Source organism: Musca autumnalis, unplaced genomic scaffold, assembly GCF_047663935.1.
Source record: "Musca autumnalis isolate F117 unplaced genomic scaffold, ASM4766393v1 scaffold_2, whole genome shotgun sequence".
NCBI classification, from domain to species: domain Eukaryota; kingdom Metazoa; phylum Arthropoda; class Insecta; order Diptera; family Muscidae; genus Musca; species Musca autumnalis.
In genome coordinates, this window is record NW_027411755.1 from 177,471,417 (window position 1) to 177,494,464 (window position 23,048).

A 23,048-nucleotide genomic window follows, 5' to 3' on the forward strand; every position below is an offset into this window, starting at 1 on the left:
AAATACCAAACAATCTAACATGCAATATCTACGAGTATTTTCGTACATAAGCCCTGTTCCTTTACGTGCAAGAATCTTCAAGTTTTACAACTTTTTACTCGAAAAGCGTTCCTTTACTTCAGACACCATACAATTCATATGGAAGTAGATTACAACTTTTGCTACTTTTGCCAGTTTTACCATTTTCAAAAGTAAAGGAACAGACCAATAAATAAAACCATAGACTAATAAAAGAATAGACAGAGAAATTGTAGTGTGCTTGTTTTTTGTAGATGGCGCCCATCCATTCAATATGTTCTCGATATCCTGAAGTTGTCACTCAAATATGTCGTGTAGTAGCTCCATAGACAAAATAATCTATAGATAGAGAATCTTAATGTGTTTATTTTTTATAGATGTTGCCCTTCCACTCAATATGTTCTCGATATGCTATGGTTTTCACTCAAATATGTCGTGTAGTAGCTCAATGTTAAAAAAATACCACTAACGCCATCTAACTATTACAGAGCATACTAAGTAACATGCTGAGAACAATTCTTCGTCTACACCTTCATTAGTCTATGGGTGCCACTGTACAATAACATTGCGTCTCATCCATAGACTAATGAATGTATAGACCGAGAAATTGTAATGTGATTGTTTTTTCTAGGTGTCGCCATTACGAAAACTGCGCAGCGTTGTCACTTAATTGCACAACGGTTTGGCGTAAATTGCAATATTTTGTTGAATATATGAGGATGTAGATCCGGCCAATAATACCCAAATATTGTCTTTTACTACAATAAATAGTTCAAATCATAGACAAATGAATCGTATAGACAGAGAAAATTGTAGTGTGCTTGTTTGTTGTAGGTGTCGCTCTTACAACCAATATGCTGTGTGTTCACTCAATTGCATTTTGTTTTTGGGTAAATTGCAAGATTTTTTTGATTTTCACATTCAGTGAGAGAATGAGAGGATTTTTTTTCTATACATTTTTTAATCTATGATTATATTTGACAATTTACTTCTTGTACTTAAATACAAAATATGTTAAAAGATGCAAAATATGTAAAAATTTCTGGGCTTAATTCGTTTTATTTTGTGATATAACTAATTTCTGTCTAATCATATTTTCTCTACGATCATCTTAAGCATATATGGTAAATTTCAAATTTCCTTTACAATTCCATTGAAAAAAAATTAAAAAATTTTTTTGCGAGCACAGCCGCGATTTTTGTAACATAAGTTAAGAAAAAAATCGTGGTTTTAAATCTGTTCGCGTTCACAAAATTGGATGCTGCGCTCAAAAGTTGTGAGGTGAGTGACTGACTGATTCATCAACGCCCAGACGAAACGGCTGAAGCTAGAAACTTGAAAATTTTAGTGTGGGTTGCTGTTGGTGTGTAGGGGTGAGATAAGGCTGGATTTTTCGAAATTCGAACTGGAAGGGTACGAAAAGTAACAAAAGGTACTAAATATGGTACCCTTTGTATTAGGCAAACGGGAAGAGCTAGAGTTGTGAAAATTGGTATGAGAGTCACTGATGGGGAGCTAGAAAGATGTACCAAAGGGCTTTTGGAAATTCGAACTATAAGGGTACGAAAAGTACTAGTACTAAATTTGGTACCAATTGTATATTTTGAACGGATATAGCTAGAATCTTGAAATTTGGCGTGGGAATCAAGGTTGGGAAGTGGTGCCGATATAGGAAAGTAGGTTTGGAAATACGAACTTTTGTGTACAAAAATTACTAAATAGTACTAAATTTGGTACAGTTTGGATTTGGGAAAACGGACGGAGATAGAACCCTGTAATTTGGAATTATGATTACTGTTAGAGTGTGGGGTTGAGATATGGTGGTAGTTTTGGAAATTAGTATTCATGTGTACAAAAAGTACTAAATTTGGTACAATTTGGTTTTTGGGTGAATGGATAGAGCTGGAAATTTGAAATTAAAATCACTGCTAGAGAGTAGAGATGAGATATGGAGGCAATTTTGGAAATTCATACTTATGTACGTGTACGAAAAGTACTAAATGGTACTAAATATGGTACAATTTGGATTTGTGTAAAAGGATAGAGCTGGAATTCTAACATCTAGAACTAAGATTACTGTTGGATTTAAGGATTGAGATAGTTTTGGAAATTCGTACTTATGGGTACGAAAAGTACTAAATGTGGTACAATTTGGATTGGGATCAACGGATAGAGCTGGAAGCCTAAAATTTGGAATTATGATTATCCAACATGATTGACATATGGAGGTAGGTTTAAAAATTCGTAATAAATGGTACTAAATTTGGTACAATTTGGATATGGGCGAAACGTTAGAACTGGACTCCTGAACTTTGGAATTGAGATTACTGTGGGAGTGTAGGATTGAAATATGAAGATAGTTTTCGAAATTCGAACTTATGTGTACAAAAATATTAAATAGTATTAAATTTGTTAAAAAAATGGTACAAAATTTGGTACAATTTAGATTTGGTTGGTAATTTAGATCTAAGATTACTGTTGCAGTGTACGAATGATTTTTTTCTGTACGAAAAGTACTAAATGGTACTAAATTTGCTACAAGTTGAATTTGGATGAGCTGATAGAGTCAGAGTCCTGAAATTTAAAATTAAGATTACTGTTGGAGTGAGATAGGGATGCAGTTGTGGAAATTCGTATTTATGTGTACGAGTACTAAATCTAAATGTGATACAAATTGTACTTGTTGGAGCTATCAAATGAGTTGATTTAAATTTTTCGAATTTATTTATTTAACAATTCATTACATATTTGTACGAAAAGTTGGGACATAGTGTGGATATTGGGATATAATTTTTGAAACTTGTGCCTATTATAAGTACCAAATTTAGTACCATTATGGTATTGCATAAAGGTATATAGCTGGAATTTCTAATTTTTGTATTAGAGCCACTGTTGGTGATGGTACTTTATTTGGTGTTAGTGTAGGAATGAAGCTGTAATTATATAATTAGTGTGCGAAAAGTACTAAAGTGCAATAAATTTGGTATTGGGCTAGAGAATAGACGTGATTTATTTGTCAGTTTCACAGTTAGAGGTGATTGTCCGATAAGTGTACTAGAATTACACTATGCAACACTGAAAATGCAAACAACTTCTAGTATGGATATTTTGAAAGTACATATTTAGACTACAAAAACCCTAGTTGGGTTTTGTCCTGTCAGATCCAGTTCGGATTTTATGGTCTCATCTAAACCGGGCTAAATCTACACTTTTTTGCATTTATCAGGCCTTTATCTCAGAAACGAATAGTAATTTGGCCTTGCTGTCTTTAGCAATATTGTAGCCCTAAACTAGTAGAACTTATCTTTTGAAGAAACCACACAATGAAAACTCCACCTAGGGCATCAAAATCTATAAAATATAGAAAATTTTACATAATTGCTGAAATTCTGGTCAGTATCGGCTAAACTAGTGGGAGTTGAACCAAGTAACCTTTTGCAAAAATCTTCCAAATAAAGTTCTCAACAATTCTTTAGAACATTCTGAAACTCTAAAATGCTTACTTCTTGTTGTTTCAGCGGTATTTTGCATCATATCTTTTACAACACGTATTTCAAACACAGTTCACACCAACAGTTTATTCTCGCATTTTGGATTTCACTGCATTATTGACATTTTTATTAAATCGTCGTTGAAAAATGTAATTAAAACAACGGGATAGAGGCATTTTACAACTATGACATGTTCTGAAGAGTTGTGTATTACATTCCAGGGAATATTTTTCCAAACGAAAATATTCAGAAAAAATTAACGGTTTTGGAGATACGGTGCGAAATGTATAAAAATTGTGGTATTTTTGCATATATTTTGAAATTTGAGGCAATAAATGTAGTTTTTCGAGTTCATTATTTCTCCAAATATTGTATTCTTGTCCTTATCTACAAATTTGCTTCATAGGTCAGAAGAAGATTCGCATTGGTTTCAGAGATATAGCCCCGAATTTCTTTAAAAACTCAATATTTAACCCTGTTTAAATGGGGCCATAAAATCCGAGTTGGATCTGACACAACACAACCCAACTAGGGTTTCTTGTCGTTTGGGTCTGTACTTTCAAAAAATCCTCAGTTCGAATTGTTTGCACAAGATCAGCTTAAAAATGTTGCACAGTGTTATTAAATAATACATACGTCAAAAATGTACGAAATGTTTCTACATATAACAATATTGGCATTGGTTGAACAAGTAGAGCTAAAACTGTAAAATTTTACTAAGGTCCTGGATTTGAAAAATGTACTGAATAGTGTACTATTGGTATTACGTTAACGCGAAGACGGTTTCTAAATAATGCACTGAAATCAAATAGTCAAACGTATATTTTTAAACAAATTTGTATTCGAAACGTTTTATTAAATTCATTGAAATGTCGCAAAATATGTACTGTTATATAAGGGCCATGTTAAAGCGTGCAGATTAAGTAACATTTAACACTTTGATATCACAAATTCCGAAATTACAACTAATTCGGTTGGAAATGTGAAAAAAAAAACTTTAAAATACCCTTAAACGGTGTAAGGTTCTAATAAAACATTTTTGTTGTGGAAATTCGAACTAAAGTGGTATGGACTGAACATAAATGAATTTAAATATCAAGCAAAATGGGTATTAGTACAACAAAATTTCAGTGTTTCCCATTTCCATATTAAATATTGTTTATTTGTATTTTACTCCTTTTCCGCATACGAAGTAGCGGGCATTTTGCTAGTTCTCTTATAAAGAAAAAATATTTGAAAAATTCCCTTTATGTTGTAATAAGAAAATGTATATATAAATTGTTAACAGCATTTGATATCTATCTGAATATGCTAAAATATTTGCTACATTTATTTTTATTTTCGCGGAAAATCAAAAAATAATGAAGGAATCTTGGGGTAAATTTTATTTATTCTAACTCAAAGTCCATAAAAGTATCTAACAAAAAAAAAAAAATAAATTCAAAATATGTACAGAATCTACACAACGCGTAGAAAAATGTGAGACTAAAATTATAAAGATTGGGTTTATAAATTGCATATTACAGCAACAACAAAATACGAAAGCTTATTGTTGGAAATTATTTCAAAAATATATTTTTTGGATTATTTTACTATTTCGCTAAATTTCCATACAAAACCTGAAATCTATATATATAAAAATGGTGTAAAAAATGTATAGTAATTCATAAAATGAGAACGGCTAGGCTGATTTCTGTAAAATTTTTTGTCAGTTATTCGTATTTTCGAGGAGAAGGTCTTTACGGAAAATTTTGGAAAATCTCTTTTGGAAAATCTCTCTGGAAAAGTCGGAAAATTGGAAAAATCGAAAATTGATTTTTTGTATGAAATTTTATTCCTTAATAGCGAGACGAAGTTCGCCGGGTCCGCTAGTATTTTACTAAAACTTCTACAAGGAAAATAGTTTGTCATAGTGAAAGAATATTGGCCTTCTGTGATCAATAGAAATAAGATGGAGAGAGTAATATTGAAATTGCAACCGATAAAAAAACACAAAAGTTAAAAAGCGTGTAATTCGCGAATTCTTTAAAATCGGTTGATGCGTATGCGCTTTTCAGATACTGTGGGTGCATCTCTATCAATACGTATGCATTAGGGTTATGACTTTTTTACAACCTCATATCCCTGTATCATAGCGTGATGAGTTTTCCCATAAGATTATATAAAATCTTAATTATAAGGTGATTCGGTGAAAAAACCTCACGCACAAAATGATCATAAAATTTGAATTTATCAAAATTATGGACGATATTTGAAGTCACTGAAAACAGATATATAATTGAAAATAAACTTTAGAGCGACATGAGATAATTAAAATGACATAAAATTTATTTCTCACTATTTTTCTTTTATTCTGAGAATCGTAAAAATGTCGTAAACGCTTTTATTAAAAAATATAATTTTTTAACAAAAAACAAAAAATTTAAAATTTTTTCAAAGTGACTTTTTTCGCGATTTTTTTAATATTTGAGTGAAATAAACGTTATTATAGTTATTAGTAGGCATATACTTATTCATTCGTGCAACAAAAAATAATTTTTTGAATTTTTTTTTTCATCTTTATATATAAAACTCAATTGTCGTTTGTTGGTAATTGAATCAGTTGAAAACGGCTAGAGCGATTTGGATACTTTTTTGTGGAAATGTTAGTCATAGTCCAGTTTAGGTTTTTATGCAAAGAAAAATTGGCCACGCCCACTTTTCCGCCCACTTTTATAAATATGTTATATCTATGGAACTACTCAATAGATTTTCCTGAAATTTGCAGGGAACGTAGAGTGATGGCCCCCGGTTGAAATAGGCTACATATTTGGTTGAATTTCGGATCGGGCGGGGTACCTCCCCTATGTCCTATTTTTGTAAAAATGCAATATTTGCAATAATTACAAATGTATCGCCTTGAAAATTAATTTCCGAGTCAATGGCGATTGTGTCTCCGACCTTACGTGCTTATTGGGGCATTAAAACTGGACAACGCCCACTTTTTTAAATATGTTATATCTACGAAACTACTAAATCGATTTTCCTGAAACTTTCAGCGAATGTATTGGGTTTGTCCCCGATAAAAATAGGCTACATATTTTTTGACTTTCGGATCCGGCGGGTACCTCCCCTATGCCCCATTTTTGTAAAATGCAATATTTGCAACAAATACGAATGTATCGGTTTGGGAATTTATTTGCGAGTCAATGGCGATTGTGTCTCCAACCTAACGTACTTATTTTGTGACTTAAGAGCCAACCACGCTCACTTTCTAATTAGGTTATATCTACAGGGGATTTTCAAGAAAATCGCGATTTGTCTAAACTTTTAAATCTTTATAAATAAAAATCAAATATCGTTCGTTGGTAATGGCATCAGTTGAGAACGGCTGGACCGATTTTCGACCTGGGTTTTTATGCAAAGAAAATTTGACCATGCCCACTTTTACGCCCACTTTTTTCAATTTTCTATTTTTATCATTTCTACAAAAACTACTGAACCGATTTTCCTGAAACTGCCAGGGAATGTACAGAGATGGTCCCCGCTTAAAATAGGCTACAAATTCAGTTGAATTTCGGAAAGGGCGGGGAACTTTACAATAATTACGAATGTATCTATTTGGATGTTAATTTGCGAGACAATTGTGGTTGTATCTCCGACCTTACCCACTTTTTTTGGAACCACAGACTTGACCATATCCACTTTTTAAAATATGTTACATCTACAAAACTACTGAACCGATATTCGTGAAAATGTCAGGGAATGTACAGACATATTTTCTTGAATTTTGAAGAGGGCATATTTAAAAAAACGCCTTACCTTTATGAATAAAAATCAAATGCTGTCATAACCCAACTTAGGTTTTTTGGAAAGAAAAGTTTACCACGCCCCCGAAAACAGGTTACATATTTTATTGAATTCCAGAGGGGGTGAGGTACCTCCCCTATGCGATATTTAAAAAAAAAACGTTATATTTGCAAAAATTATGTATGTATCGGAATAAAAATTTACGGATTAATCTACAATCTAGGTACTTCTTTGGGGCCTATAGGCCCGACCAAGCCTGTTTTTTAGTATGTCATAACTCCAATACTACTGAAGGGATTTCCATAAAATTTGCAGCAAAAACTCAATGTTTGCCGTTGTTATGTGGGGTACCTTCCCCATGCCTTTCTCTTAAACGCTATATGTATAAGCCAAACTTATGATTATATCGGTTTCAGCATACATTTTGGTAGGCAATGGAGTTGTGTGCACCCTAAGACCGGACCAGGCCCACTTTTTTTAATATGTTATATCTTGAAAACTGATGACCACGCCCACTCTTTTCAAAACATTATTTTTCCAAAACTACTGAACCTAATTTTCAGAAAATATTCAGGAATGTCCCGTGGTCCAAAATGCTATATATTTGTAGACGAATTTCGGGGCCTATTATTTTATAATCGGTGTATTTGTTAAACTTATGAGTGCATCAGGTTGCAAATTAGTTTTGAGGCAACGGTGGTTGTCCCCCGATCAAGAAAAACTATATATTTACAAATGTTCTTAAATGGAGAGGTTCAACGGTCCATCAGCCATGAAAAGCTAAAACATATAGGTCTACATAAGCGGGAGAATTCGATTTAATCATTTTTTTAACTTTTATTATTAGATCGCTTTAGGATAAAGACAGTGACATGGACGATAATAAATCCTAAAAGGCACAAATTGGCGAAAAATCCGACAAAGTCCGTAAGAGAAAAGAAAGTTTACAGACAAAATCTGTTGATAAATTTAAAATCCTTCTCGGTTTGACAATGGACCGAAGAAGTGAGGTAAAAAATACCTACTTTTGAATTAAAACTCATTACGACGGGCCAGCAACGCGGACCGGGGTCTGCTAGTTTCATATATTTTTTCAAAAAATTATTTTTTTAAAATCGATTTGTGCGTGAACTTTTTTTATATTTCAATGAAATAAACGATAGCATAGTGATTAATAGGCAAAAGTTCATTCATCCCTGCTACAGTAAATCATTTTTGAGGAAAAATGTCAAAAAGTCATAACCCTAGTATGCATATATCCATGTTTCATTCGATTTTGGACTCCTTTTACTAGGAAGCTGTACAGAGTACACTCATGAGATATAGATTAAACGACGTGGAATCACAAGTTCTACAATTCTATATTTAGTTTGGATCATTATCTGGTTGCGCCCTATACTTATAAGAAAAATTAAAAAAAAAAAACTCCGAAGTCAAAACTTCAAAATGTCAGCATCGATTTTAGGGGGATGCAGTGTATATATGGAAAAATCATACATTAGAACCATGTTGCCAAAGGGATATCCTTTAATTCTTTCTTTGTTTACTTCAACACATTTTTGCCCATTTTTGTGTATTACCACCAACACAGATTCCACTTAAATTATTTTGTATGGTCCATGTTATGAGATTGTTGCTAAAACACTTCAATCACAGATATATATTTTTATTGCATAAAATACATACAGTTCGCGATTTATTACATGGTAATCTACTCATGACTAAGCTCTTTTATATATTAAGATGATATGAAGATAAAATTAGTGAAAAATTAAAATGTGTGTCATTTTGATTATAATTTTAGTTAAAAGCTCATCAAAATACGATAATGGGATATATGGTTGTAAATAAGTCATAACCCTAGTGTATATCTATTGGCACAATGAACATCATTATATTGATTGATTCTGCCGGAAGTCCGCATTGCAATAATGTAATCGAGATGTGATACTAGTTTTTAAGTCGCATTAATTGTCGTATATGTTTAATCAGTATAAAATTAATGTAACGCGTATTAAAATTTAATATTACGAATTTCCTTGAAAAAGTCATCAAATAAGTGACGAAGCGTCAGGTTGAAAAAATAATTAATTCATGTCTTGTTTAATCAAAAACATCAAAGGTCTGCCTCATGATCAAAAATATCAACAAAATATCGAAATTTATTTTATTTCAATGACAAATTTTATATATGTATGTATCTCATATTTATATTTGATATAGTAGAGTAGCACGCTGTTCGGTGCTATAATAATCATAAATTGTAATCGGTGCGGGTTTCAAATTATCCACTGCATGTGATTTATTGGCAAAAATATCAAAAGAGCTAAGCTCGCCGGCAACAAGTCGTTCAAAGTAGATGACTACGATGGTATCATCATTTTTCGTCTCAACTCGTTGAACACGTGGTGCACTCTGAATCGATTGCAAGCTATCCATGTGAGTAATGTATCCCGATGGCAGACTAATTTCCATAACAGCCATATTTGATTCATTTCGACCAACCAATGGTTGAGGTTTATATTCAGCACTAACATTCAATGCCAGTTCGCCAGAGAGCGGATTTGTTTCGCTTGAGTATTCGATATTAAAGTTGGGTTCATTATATTGAACATTGACGTTATAACGATAGGACAGTTGTATTAAGGAAGATGCACCCTCATCACCAGTGGCAGTGAAGCAAACTTGACGTGTTGTTTTTGGTAACTAAATGGGGAGATAAAAAATGTCATTAAATATATTTAATTATAATTGTGAAATTCTTGATATCAGAGAAAGAGAGATTTTCTACCTACCAAATGACTTTGTAAAATAAAAGAGTTCTCTTGATCCACTTCAAAGTTACCAGTTGTTGTTTCTGCCGCTTCCCAATCCATGGCCTTGAAATGAATTTTAACTTTTCCGCCATTGTTTGCTGAATATTTTTCCGCAAAAGCCACCAAAGCTTTAAGACCCACAACGGTATCTTGTGTTGAATCAAATCCGCCCAAATTATTACGTTGTCCGATTAACCATTTAATAATGGGTAAGATCTTTCCCGGCTCGTTTTCGGTTTCCAATAAAGCTTGCAAAATGTAGGCGGTGACTTCAATGTCATTGTTGTTATATTTCGTGGAATTGGACCACCATTTTAAATTATTCTCAAATTTCGCATTTTGTTGTAATTTGTTCCTTACTTTATCTGCCAAAGGGTGTTTCGATTTTTGGAATACCAATAGCATAAGGGCTAGGGAATAAATATTATCTTCATTTTCCACATGGTCGGCAAGGTATTGCAAAGATTTGTCGATTTCCTTTGAATAGTTGGTGGCATAGACCTAAAAAAAGAAATTTACATTATGTAATTCGTAGTCTACAGGTGGACATGACATCATACATCACCACAACTGTTGGTGTCAGAGGTATACATCTAAGACTATTTTTTTAAAGACCATCTCGGCTTTAAACAGGGATTATTTAAAGAATATTTTTTAAAACGCCATCTGAGGTATAAAAGTTGATTTATTTAAAAATAGTTTCAAGGACCATCTGAGCTTTAAACGGGGATTATTGTGAGAACATACATATTTGCAAGGACTATCTGTGTTATAAAAATTCATTATATAAGAATATTTTTAAAGGGTCATCTGAGTTATATACGTGGACTATTTACGATTATTTTTTCAAGGACCATCTGAGCTATAAACGTGGATTATTTTAAGAATATTTTTCAAGGGCCATTTGAGCCACAAAACGAGGATTATTTAAGAATTCTTTTTCAAAGGCCATCTCAGCCATAAAAGTGGATTATTTTAAGACTATTTTTTCAAGGGCCATCTGAGCTATGAACATGGATCATTTTAAGAATATTTTCCAATGGCCATCTGAGCTTTAAACGTGGATTATTTTAAGAATATTTGTTCATGGGCCATCTGAGCTATAAACGTGGATTATTTTAAGAATATTTTTTCATGGGCCATCTGAGCTATAAACGTGGATTATTTTAAGATTATTTTTTCAGGGGACATCTGAGCTATAAACGTGAATTATTTTTTCAGGGGCCATCTGAGCTACAAACGTGGATTATTTTAAGATTATTTTTTCAGGGGCCATCTGAGCTATAAACGTGGATTATTTTAAGAATATTTTTTCATGGGCCATCTGAGCTATAAACGTGGATTATTTTAAGATTATTTTTTCAGGGGCCATCTGAGCTATAAACGTGGATTATTTTAAGATTATTTTTTCAGGGGCCATCTGAGCTAAAAACGTGGATTATTTTAAGATTATTTTTTCAGGGGCCATCCGAGCTATAAACGTGGATTATTTTAAAAAATATTTTTTCATGGGAAATCTGAGCTATAAACGTGTATTATTTTAAGACTATTTTTTGCAGGGGCCATCTGAGCTAAAAACGTGGATTATTTTAAGAATATTTTTTCATGGGCCATCTAGCTATAAACGTGGATTATTTTAAGATTATTTTTTCAGGGGCCATCTGAGCTAAAAACGTGGATTATTTTAAGAATATTTTTTCAGGGGCCATCTGAGCTAAAAACGTGGATTATTTTAAGATTATTTTTTCAGGGGCCATCTGAGCTATAAACGTGGATTATTTTAAGAATATTTTTTCATGGGCCATCTGAGCTATAAACGTGGATTATTTTAAGATTATTTTTTCAGGGGCCATCTGAGCTATAAACGTGGATTATTTTAAGAATATTTTTCAAGGGCCATTTGAGCTTTAAACGTCGATTATTTTAAAAATATTTTTCAAGGCCATCTGCGCTATAAACGTGGATTATTTTAAGGATATTTTTTTCAAGGGCCATTTGAGCTATAAACGTGGATTATTTTAAAAATACTTTTCAAGGGCCATCTGAGGCACAAAACGAGGATTATTTAAGAATTATTTTTCAAAGGCCATCTCAGCCATAAAAGTGGATTATTTTAAGACTATTTTTTCAAGGGCCATCTGAGCTATGAACATGGATCATTTTAAGAATATTTGTTCATGGGCCATCTGAGCTATAAACGTGGATTATTTTAAGAATATTTTTTCATGGGCCATCTGAGCTATAAACGTGGATTATTTTAAGATTATTTTTTCAGGGGCCATCTGAGCTATAAACGTGAATTATTTTAAGATTATTTTTTCAGGGGCCATCTGAGCTATAAACGTGGATTATTGTAAGATTATTTTTTCAGGGGCCATCTGAGCTATAAACGTGGATTATTTTAAGAATATTTTTTCATGGGCCATCTGAGCTATAAACGTGGATTATTTTAAGATTATTTTTTCAGGGGCCATCTGAGCTATAAACGTGGATTATTTTAAGATTATTTTTTCAGGGGCCATCTGAGCTAAAAACGTGGATTATTTTAAGATTATTTTTTTCAGGGGCCATCCGAGCTATAAACGTGGATTATTTTAAAAAATATTTTTTCATGGGAAATCTGAGCTATAAACGTGTATTATTTTAAGACTATTTTTTGCAGGGGCCATCTGAGCTAAAAACGTGGATTATTTTAAGAATATTTTTTCATGGGCCATCTGAGCTATAAACGTGGATTATTTTAAGATTATTTTTTCAGGGGCCATCTGAGCTATAAACGTGGATTATTTTAAGATTATTTTTTCAGGGGCCATCTGAGCTATAAACGTGGATTATTTTAAAAATATTTCTCATGGGAAATCTGAGCTATAAACGTGTATTATTTTAAGATTATTTTTTCAGGGGCCATCTGAGCTAAAAACGTGGATTATTTTAAAAATATTTCTCATGGGAAATCTGAGCTATAAACGTGTATTATTTTAAGATTATTTTTTCAGGGGCCATCTGAGCTAAAAACGTGGATTATTTTAAGAATATTTTTTCATGGGCCATCTGAGCTATAAACGTAGATTATTTTTTCAGGGCCCATCTGAGCTATAAACTTGGATTATTTTAAGAATATTTTTTCATGGGAAATCTGAGCTATAAACGTGGATTTTTCTAAGATTATTTTTTCAGGGGCCATCGGAGCTATAAACTTGGATTATTTTAAGAATATTTTTTCATGGGCCATCTGAGCTATAAACGTGGATTATTCTAAGATTATTTTTTCAGGGGCCATCTGAGCTATAAACGTGGATTATTCTAAGATTATTTTTTCAGGGGCCATCTGAGCTATAAACGTGGATTATTTTATGAATATTTTTCAGTGGCCATCTGAGCTATAAACGTGGATTATTTTAAGAATATTTTTCAGGGGCCATCTGAGCTATAAACGCGGATTATTTTAAGAATATTTTTTCATGGGCCATCTGAGCTATAAACGTGGATTATTTTTTCAGGGGCCATCTGAGCTATAAACGTGGATTAATTTAAGAATATTTTTTCATGGGAAATCTGAGCTATAAACGTGGATTATTTTAAGAATATTTTTTCATGGGCCATCTGAGCTATAAACGTGGATTATTTTAAGACTATTCTTTCAGGGGCCATCTGAGCTATAAATGTGGATTATTTTATGAATATCTTTTCATGGGAAATCTGAGCTATAAACGTGTATTATTTTAAGATTACTTTTTCAGGGGCCATCTGAGCTATAAACGTGGATTATTTTAAGAATATTTTTCAGTGGCCATCTGAGCTATAAACGTGGATTATTTTAAGAATATTTTTTCATGGGCCATCTGAGCTATAAACGAAGATTATTTTTTCAGGGGCCATCTGAGCTATAAACGTGGATTGTTTTAAGAATATTATTTCAAGAGCCATCTGACCTATAAACGTGGATTATTTTAAGAAAAATTTTCAAGAGTCATCTGAGCTATAAACGTGAATTATTTTATGAATATGGCCATCTGAGCTACAAACGTGAATTATTTTAAGAATACCTTTTCAAGGGCCGTCTGAGCTATAAACCCGGATTATTTTAAGAATAATTTGTCAGGGGCCATCTGAGCTATAAACGTGGCAATCAAGGGCCATCTGAGTTATAAACGTGGATTATTTTAAGAATATCTTTTCAAGGGCCATCTGAGCTATAAACCCGGATTATTTTAAGAATGATTTTTCAAGGGCCATCTGAGCTATAAACGTGGATTATTTTAAGAATATCTATGAACCGGGATTTGTTTGTATGTTTTGTCAAATATCAGAAAATATTCTGAAAAAATATTAAAATTTCTATGTATAAAAATTACCTACCTTATCCTCCAAGAAGGCGAGTAGAATAAAGGCCGATACTCCCAACTCATTTTGATTTGAAGAATGAAATAATTCACCGGTTTGTGGAAACTGGCCATTATCCTTTTGTGTTTCCAGCAAATACTTCAATCCCTCCTCAATAACTGTCTCATCAATTGTTATGTATTTGCGGGCTTGTATAAATGAACGAACCACATAGGCCGTTAGCCAGCTATTCGATTCACTACTACCCTCTCCAAATGTGCTAAATGCCCCATCGCGATGTTTATAAGTCAATTCCCGTTGGTATCCCTTTTCCATATATTGTTTGGCTTTCTCTACCAGCAGTGGGATATCTCGACCCACGGCTTGCAAATATTCCAATACCAAAATATTTGGTACGAAATTTACCATATTTTGTTCACCACAACCGTATGGCATGCGTACCAATTGATCGATGTTTTTAATGGTGGGTCCTAAAATATCTCCCACCACTGTGAATTCTATAAATTCCGAATCATCGACAACTTCTTTGGGTATGTTGGCTTTCAGCGTATGTTCAAGGGATTGGCCATTTGTCCCAAAGTTAATAAAATGAGCTTGATTTTCATATTGGGTCACACCTTCTGGTTCCACTTTCAGTTTTTGATGTATGGCATCACCGGCCAATGGTGTTATGGCCTTGATTTGTAACATTATGTCACCAACTGTTTTCGGATTAATTGCAAAGTTTACAGTCTTTCCGCTATTGGAGGATACAACAAGCTTTTTGGTTACTTTCAGAGGATCACAGGTTTCTTCTATAAAATCATATTCATCATCAGTATTTTCCATGCTAACAACTGCTTCCAAATCATGGTCCATATAATTAAAGATCACAACTGGTATTGCAATAACTTCACCTCGCTTTATGGAATAGGGTAAATTGGTGCTTAAGAAGAACGGCTGAAATACACGAACGTTTGTTGGTTCTTTAGTCATGCAAAAGCCACTTTGTGGATTAAGTGAGAATCCCGTAATAACCCAAGAAGTTATGGTATCGGGAATCTTCGAGTTGAATGTTGTTAGACCATTGGCATTAGTGCTGAAAGAAAGTTATGAAATATCATGAAAAAAAGTAAGGAGATGCTAGAAAGAGTTTACCTTTCAATATCATCAAAAATCCAAGTTTCCACAAAATTTGAACGTACTGGTGGATTTGGTGTTTCTGCATCTTCAACACAAACCATGGCCTTGTCCCCCTTGCATTTTCGAATCATACGAGTCCTAATTTTTTTCTTCATTGCTGAAAATAGCAATAATCGAGGCATTTAAACATGAAGATGTCTGATTTCTGTTTAAAAAGAGCTCTGACCACACGCAATAGCATCGTCCTTGATATACTTCAGCGTCTAGCTCCAAAGTTATAAACTTACGTTGTTTCGGTATTATAGCATTCGTAAGTGTCACCAAACCACATCGAAATCCTAGTGAACAAATGCATCCATCTCCAACATGTAATGCGGATTCATAGCAACTTAAATCATTCATTATTTGATCTGCATCAAAATCATTCCCCTTTTTTAATAACAATACACTCTGATCAATGGCCAATAGACCCACAAATGATTCAGGATCAGTTTCAATATCAAGGCTGACCTCAGTGCCCGGTTTAGTCTCATCAGTGGCGGTAATTTTTAACTGCAAATAGAATAAATGTGATCCTACGTCAAAATGATCTGTCATCTGAAATTCAATACAATCATTACCTGATTTTGAAAAATTTTCTCAAATGTAATATCGGTATAGGCAAAACGAAGTTCACCGGTCTCATCTATGAAATAGGCAAATATTTTAGCCACGTACGCCATATCAAATGTAGCCATTATTTGAAGGTTATGACATTTAGTTGGATCCTTTAGATGAACTAATTCATGTCGTACCACTTTACCTCGAGCAATAATACAATACACGAAATTGGATAATGGATTATCCGATTTTACATTAACTATAAATTCTTCGCCAAGTTTTGGTCTGAAATAAAGAAAAATAATTTTTATATAGGCGAAGGAAGTTTTAATAGATTATCAGAAGAGAGATTCCTAGGCGAGCTGAGGGGAATATTTACAGACGAGCTGAAGAGAGATTTTATTGATGTACAGAACAGGGACGTACGCAGGATTTCATTTCGGGGGGGGCCCAACTTGACCAAAAATCATGAAAAATGAAAATGGTGTGTAGGGTTACGTAAAGCTTTTTTAAGGTTTTGCTGTTGATTTTATATGAAATATTGACACAAAGTATAAAAATTCAGTAGAGAAAGATAACAATATTAAGGATACAATTTTAACTTTTTACAGAGTACTAAATATAAGATATTTAGAATTGAAATTGAAACCACGTTTGGTATAGTCGCCATATAAAAGTTGCGCCCCGTTTTCAGTATTTTGGACCTATATGATTAAAAAATATAGGTCAACGTTATGGTATATCCCGGAATTTTAAAAGTACAGAGAATTGCCATTATTTCCGCTATCGCAAGATTTTCAGTATTTCGAATTTTTAGAATATCAGCTGTAATACAGATTTTGGGATTCCTTTTTGTGAAAGAGCCTCCATGCAGAAAGTGGTTAAAATATATCCACGTTTTTATCCAATCCCTACTTAACTATATTCGGGAGTAGGACGAATTGAGTTATACAGGAGTTATGGGGTATAGGGGTATAGCTCGACCCGAACATAACGCCTCATTTTTTTAATTACATATCGAAATACCCATACGACTTCTATAAATTAATTACCTTTAAAAAGAAGAATAACACGAATCTGCGAGCACAGATTGGACTTCTATATCTAGCTATTGTGTCGATAACCTAAGAATAAACCATTCTTTAATGCCATAAAAACGCCAAATTTTATTAATTAATAAAAACTTTAGAAATTTAACAACTAAAAAAGTAACAGTCGGCTTTGCCGACAGAGGTATACCCTCAGCCTGTTTACATTGAAACAATTTTTTCCCAAAATACGTTGTATTTTGGGGGGTTTTAAAAATTTTGGGCGTTTGAACTGATAAAAATGTTTATTAGGATTAAAGATCAAAAGTTTTGCGGAGGCGATACTAAAAGAAATGGATCGGCATTGACCGTTATGGTAGTGGATCTCCAGCCACAACATATGGTGCCATAGGGGGTTTTTACACTCTTCGGGCTGTTCGCTCAAGAAGTATGGACTTGCCCCTAAAAAACTTTTACCATCGTAATTTAGGCAGCGAATACAAGTAGCTTCAAGTGATACGATATTAGGTCTTAAAGTGAACTTATCCGAAATTTTGTGTGGGAGGTACCGGATGGAGTGGACAAATATAGTCCATATTTAAACCTAATCTATATCTGGTAGATATATTAGGATGTGTAAAGTATAGACCAATTCGCCCACTACCTTCAAGGGTTACCGTACGAACAATTTTTCCGAACATTTTTGAACTTTTGTGGAGGAGGTACCTGAAGGAGAAGACCGATATGGCTTTTCTTCAAACTTAAACTATGTTTGGACAAAATATTACTAAGGCCATATTTTGCACCGAATCGGCAGATCCGATCGAGAGTTATCTTGCGCTCCAACCACCTCAAACGGTGTCATAGGGGTTTTTTGCAACTTTTATGCTATTCTCTCAGGAAGTATGGACTTGCCCCTGATGAAACTGGTACCGTTGTATGGAGGGCAGTGAATACAAGTTGCTAAAACAAAAATCAAAGCGATTCGAGAGATGGCCCTAAACTTAACTTTTCCGAAATTTTGTGTGGGAGGTACCCGAAGGAGTGGACCTATTGAGACCATATTGGAACCTTATATTACTCTGGTAGAAAGTTTACGCTATACGAAGTATGGAGCAAATCGGTCACTCCCTTGAAGAGTTATCGTGCGCACAAACTTTCCGAACATTTTCGAACTTTTGTGGGGGAGGTACCGGGAGGAGTGGACCAATGTAGCTCATCTTCGAACTTAAACTAAGTTTGGGCAAAATATTACGAAAGCCAAAATTTGAACCGAATCGGTTCATCCGTTCGAGAGTTATCGTGCGCTCCAACCAGCAGGACAGACAAACAGATAGACAGACGGACGGACATGGCTAGATCGACTCCAAATTGTCTGAAACACATTTCGTCCAAACATACTCGGGGTCTAAAACCATTATTTCGATGAGGCACATTTTCATCGTATCAAAGTGTATATACCCTCCTTAGCCTAAAGGCTGAGGGTATAAAAACGGACGATACAGACTACGTTTCATAGACTCCAAATCCTTCTCAGAGTACTGTTTGAGACTACAAAACTCATGTTTGGACTAAGCCACAGCATGGTCCAGGGACGTACGCAGGGGGGGGGGGGGCACAGGGGGCCCGGGCCCCCCCCGAAATGGTTTGGTAGACCAAAAATTTTTTTAGCTACTGTAAGAGATCATTAGCTTTTTCTTTCTCATAAAATAATTTTATGTTTGGATATTTCAAATGAAAACATTAATTTTCTGAAGTTTCTGTACAGAAAATGTACTTCGTTAACAAATTTTGTAAGAAATAATTTCGATTTTTTTGTTCGAAAATTTTTAACTTTTTGCTTGAAATTTTCAAAATTTTCTGTATTACGGCTTTATGCCATATCGTTCCAGTATCACAAGAAAAAAAAATAAATAAATGAACTCAGAATTCCGTAAGTCCCGGTCCACACTAGAGTGAATTTCATTAACAAATTTCATGAAATTAGGTGTTCCCCACTACAGCAATTCCATGATTTTACTCTTCTATGGAACTCGATCTATAGACGCATAATTTAATGTCAAAATTTCAATGAAATTACTCTACCTTGGCCCGGGACTAATGATTACACTCCATCGTTGCTACTTCGTTTTTGAGGTTTATGGTATCCTGTATCAAAAAATATGACGAGTTCAATATTGTGGGAAGGGAAGTGCATGAAATGGGGTTTGCGTGGACTATATATCGAAAACCAATTATATATTTATTTCGAAAAATGTTTGTTGTTCACATTCTTTATGGTATTGAGCTAATACCGGGTACCACGGAAATAATATAAACAACTTTTGTCCAGCTTCCGTCAAATATTAAAATTTGCGTATGGTAGATGTTTGCAGAAATAACAATGTGCAACAAAATTCAATTTTTTTCAAAATGATGGGAAAAACCGAGCACATTATGAAAGTAGAGCTAAAAATATGAGACACGTGTATCGGCGTTTTTAAAGTTTACGTCGGAAAGTAACCAAAATAGGCGGCGCAATTTCCACCCATTTTTAATTTTTTCGAAATATTCGAGTTTAGATATCTTGGAACCTTGCATTTCAGGTATATAGTGTCTTTGACAACTTTACTTAGGAGGGTGTGGGAAATATTTTTGTTAAAAATTTTAATCCTCTTGCGTTTCATAAAAGGGGTCGTTTTTGTCCTTTTTTCGAAAATCTTTCAAAAACTCCTTAAAACTGTGATCATATCAAATCCAAGTATCCTACAAAATTGTTCGCCATAAAATTTTACTATAGGTCTCAGAATACACCAAATCTGTAACTCTTGTCAAATCGCCAAGAACCTCTAAAAATTAGAAACACGTTTTTTCAAAAATATATTCGCCACAGATGTTTCAAAACCTGTTTAAATTGAACGCACAATATCTTTTGTACAAATTTGTAATGAAAAACCATCAATAAAATATTTATATTGTTCAATCACAACGACAATCTGGATAAAAATTTTAAAATATGGCCCTAAATCCTGTATCGAAAACAAGGGCTGCTAAGAATGTTATACGTTATGGTTACAGATTTCTTTAATTCAGAGACTCATATTGAAATTTCATTTGGAACATTTCTTTCTTTAACAATATTCCCAAAAAGTGTAGAATTTTGCTAGATTTTGATACAGTATGGAATTACATATGTAAAATTAACTGTCCAAAATAAAAACAAATAATTCCATCCTAATATATATAAAATTGTAATATATTTTTTTAAGAAAATAGTATACCTAGATATATGGTTTATTCTGAAACACATAGTGAAATTTTGTGTAGAATTTATCATCTTTTGACGCTTTTCACCTAGAACCAAGTCTCATATTACTTTCACGTATCAAGTCGAAAAAAGAAGGAAAAAAAATTCACAAAAAAATTGAAATTATTTTTATGTTTTTTCAGCAAAATTGATACTGATATTTTCATGCTTTAAAATGTAAACAGACATTTTATTTCTTATTGACCCATAGTGAAATTTGACGAAGAATATTTTTGTCCCTGACATCATCTCTCTAAAATTATGTTTTGTGGGACAGTTTTGAATAAACTCAGATGAAGTCCGACTTTAACCGGAAAACGTGTTTTTAATTTTTAGAGATTCTTGGCGATCTGAGACCTATAGTAAAATTTTATGGCAAACAATTTTGTAGGATACTTGGATTTGATATGATCACAGTTTTAAGGAGTTTTTGAAAGATTTTCGAAAAAAGGACAAAAACGACCCCTTTGATGAACCGCAAGAGGGTTAAAATTTTTAACAAAAATATTTTCCACACCCTCCTAATTAAAGTTGTCAAATACACTATATACCTAAAATTCAATGATTCCAAGATATCTTAACTCGAATATTTCGAAAAAATTAAAAATGGGTGGAAATTGCGCCGCCTATTTTGGTTACTTTCCGACGTAAACTTTAAAAACGCCGATACACGTGTCTCATATTTTTAGCTCTACTTTCATAATCTACTCGATTTTCCTTGTCATTTTTTTGGTTGTTGCACAGTGTAATTGTTCAGAGTTTTTCCTTCAGCTTGTAGGGGTTTCATTTGATCGGTTTGCTGAAATCTGATACCTCTATTCCTTTTTTAATTTGATTATATATTTTTATCGTCTTCTAGAAGCTCTCAGATACAAATAAATATTTAATAAAAATCCTTTTTTAATCGAATTGTTCGATTGTGGAACTTGTTGCCTCCTAATATTAAACGGTTTCGGTTTCTTAGCAGACTTTCAAAAACCAGATTAATATATTATTACAACGAACTTCCTTAAAAATTGTTTTTGAGTTCGTCATTCGATGGTCATTCCTTAAAAATACTTATCTTTTCTACTTCTGTCTATTTGGATGAAAGCCGGGTCAGATAAGCATTTAGCCCAGTCCGCCTCTATGGCTGGAGACTTGGTCCAAATTTTAGATGACGTAATATTTTCGAAACTTAGTTAAAATCACATTGGTCCACCATTTCGAGTTCTCCCCCACAAACGCTTGAATTGTTTCCGAAAATCGTTTATATCCTATTTGGCCATTCTTTCTGACATAATGTACGGTGACCAACTAAAATGGCTGGTGGGCGCGATTACTATCGAAAGAAATGACTCTCATAGTGAGATACACTTGCTTAATGGACTAATTCGGCACATTCAGAAACACTCTCCTTTTGCGCTATGAGCAATAATTCGAAACGTCCACAATCGCTATGATAGGTACCCTTATTCATACGTCCAAAAAAGGCCACACAATTTTCTAAACTTCAAGACTACAAATTTTGGGGATAAATATATTGTCTGTGAAGCCGATGTTGGATCTGTCGATAGTAAAGGTATTAATCCACACAGGCGACAAAGACGACTTGCTTGTTTTCTCAAATATTTATTCGTCCATGTTTTGGCAAAGCCCAATCATGTGTTTCGTACTCTCAAAGAGTACTTACTACGAGTAGGATTGGGAGTTCATAGACTGTATTGTCCGACTCCGGCTAAAGCAGCCTTCTTTTTTAAATAATTTTTTTAATAAGTAAAATTTTTGCATTTAAAATTTTTTTCTTGTATTATGTAAGGTTATCCGCACAATAGCAGTAGACAATTTTCGATTGGAATTATTCAATGTCGGAAGTATTCAATTTATAGAAATAACTTAAAAGATATTAAAATACCTTGACATATTAAAGTATACCAAACTTTATAAGATGTTAATATGTAATGTGTGGGCGTCAAAGATTTGTCCACTAAATACTTTTTGAAAAATGGGTCTAAAAAAGGGCGATATCTCGATATGCATTAAAACATAGATCTATTTTAACCACTTTCAGCATAGAGGTTTCTCCAACCAAAAAGATCCAAAAATCCTTATTATAGCCAATATTCTTAGAAATTAAATTAATATCTTCGAATACTGAAAATCTAGCGAAAACAATTGCGGATATTACAAATTCTGAGATATACCAAAATGTGAGCATATGTGGTGTACAACTTACAAATATGGTAATTTTCAATAAAAAATATCCAAGAACTAATCTTTATATATAAAACTCAATTGTCGTTTGTTGGTAATTGAATCAGTTGAAAACGGCTGGAGCGATTTGGATAATTTTTTGTGGAAATGTTAGTCATAGTCCAGTTTAGGTTTTTATGCAAAGAAAAATAGGCCACGCCCACTTTTCCGCCCACTTTTATAAATATGTTATATCTACGGAACTACTCAATAGATTTTCCTGAAATTTGCAGGGAACGTAGAGTGATGGCCCTCGGTTGAAATAGGCTACATATTTGGTTGAATTTCGGATCGGGCGGGGTACCTCCCCTATGCCCTATTT

The 23,048-nt window shown here is 33.5% G+C and overlaps 1 protein-coding gene across 1 annotated transcript in view; it reads right to left on the reverse strand.

The window, feature by feature from the left end:
- Positions 1 to 9,451: 9,451 nt before the first annotated feature.
- The window catches only part of LOC141393209 (CD109 antigen-like), a 40,218-nt gene continuing 26,621 nt past the window's right edge, over positions 9,452 to 23,048 (reverse strand). The window contains exons 3-8 of the mRNA XM_073966172.1: positions 16,201 to 16,465; positions 15,868 to 16,132; positions 15,596 to 15,737; positions 14,474 to 15,536; positions 10,094 to 10,615; positions 9,452 to 10,004 (exon numbers count right to left, since the gene is read on the reverse strand). Of these exons, the coding sequence (XP_073822273.1) occupies positions 9,507 to 10,004; positions 10,094 to 10,615; positions 14,474 to 15,536; positions 15,596 to 15,737; positions 15,868 to 16,132; positions 16,201 to 16,465 (2,755 nt within the window). The 3' untranslated portion in view covers positions 9,452 to 9,506. The remainder of the gene's footprint in view (positions 10,005 to 10,093; positions 10,616 to 14,473; positions 15,537 to 15,595; positions 15,738 to 15,867; positions 16,133 to 16,200; positions 16,466 to 23,048) is intronic.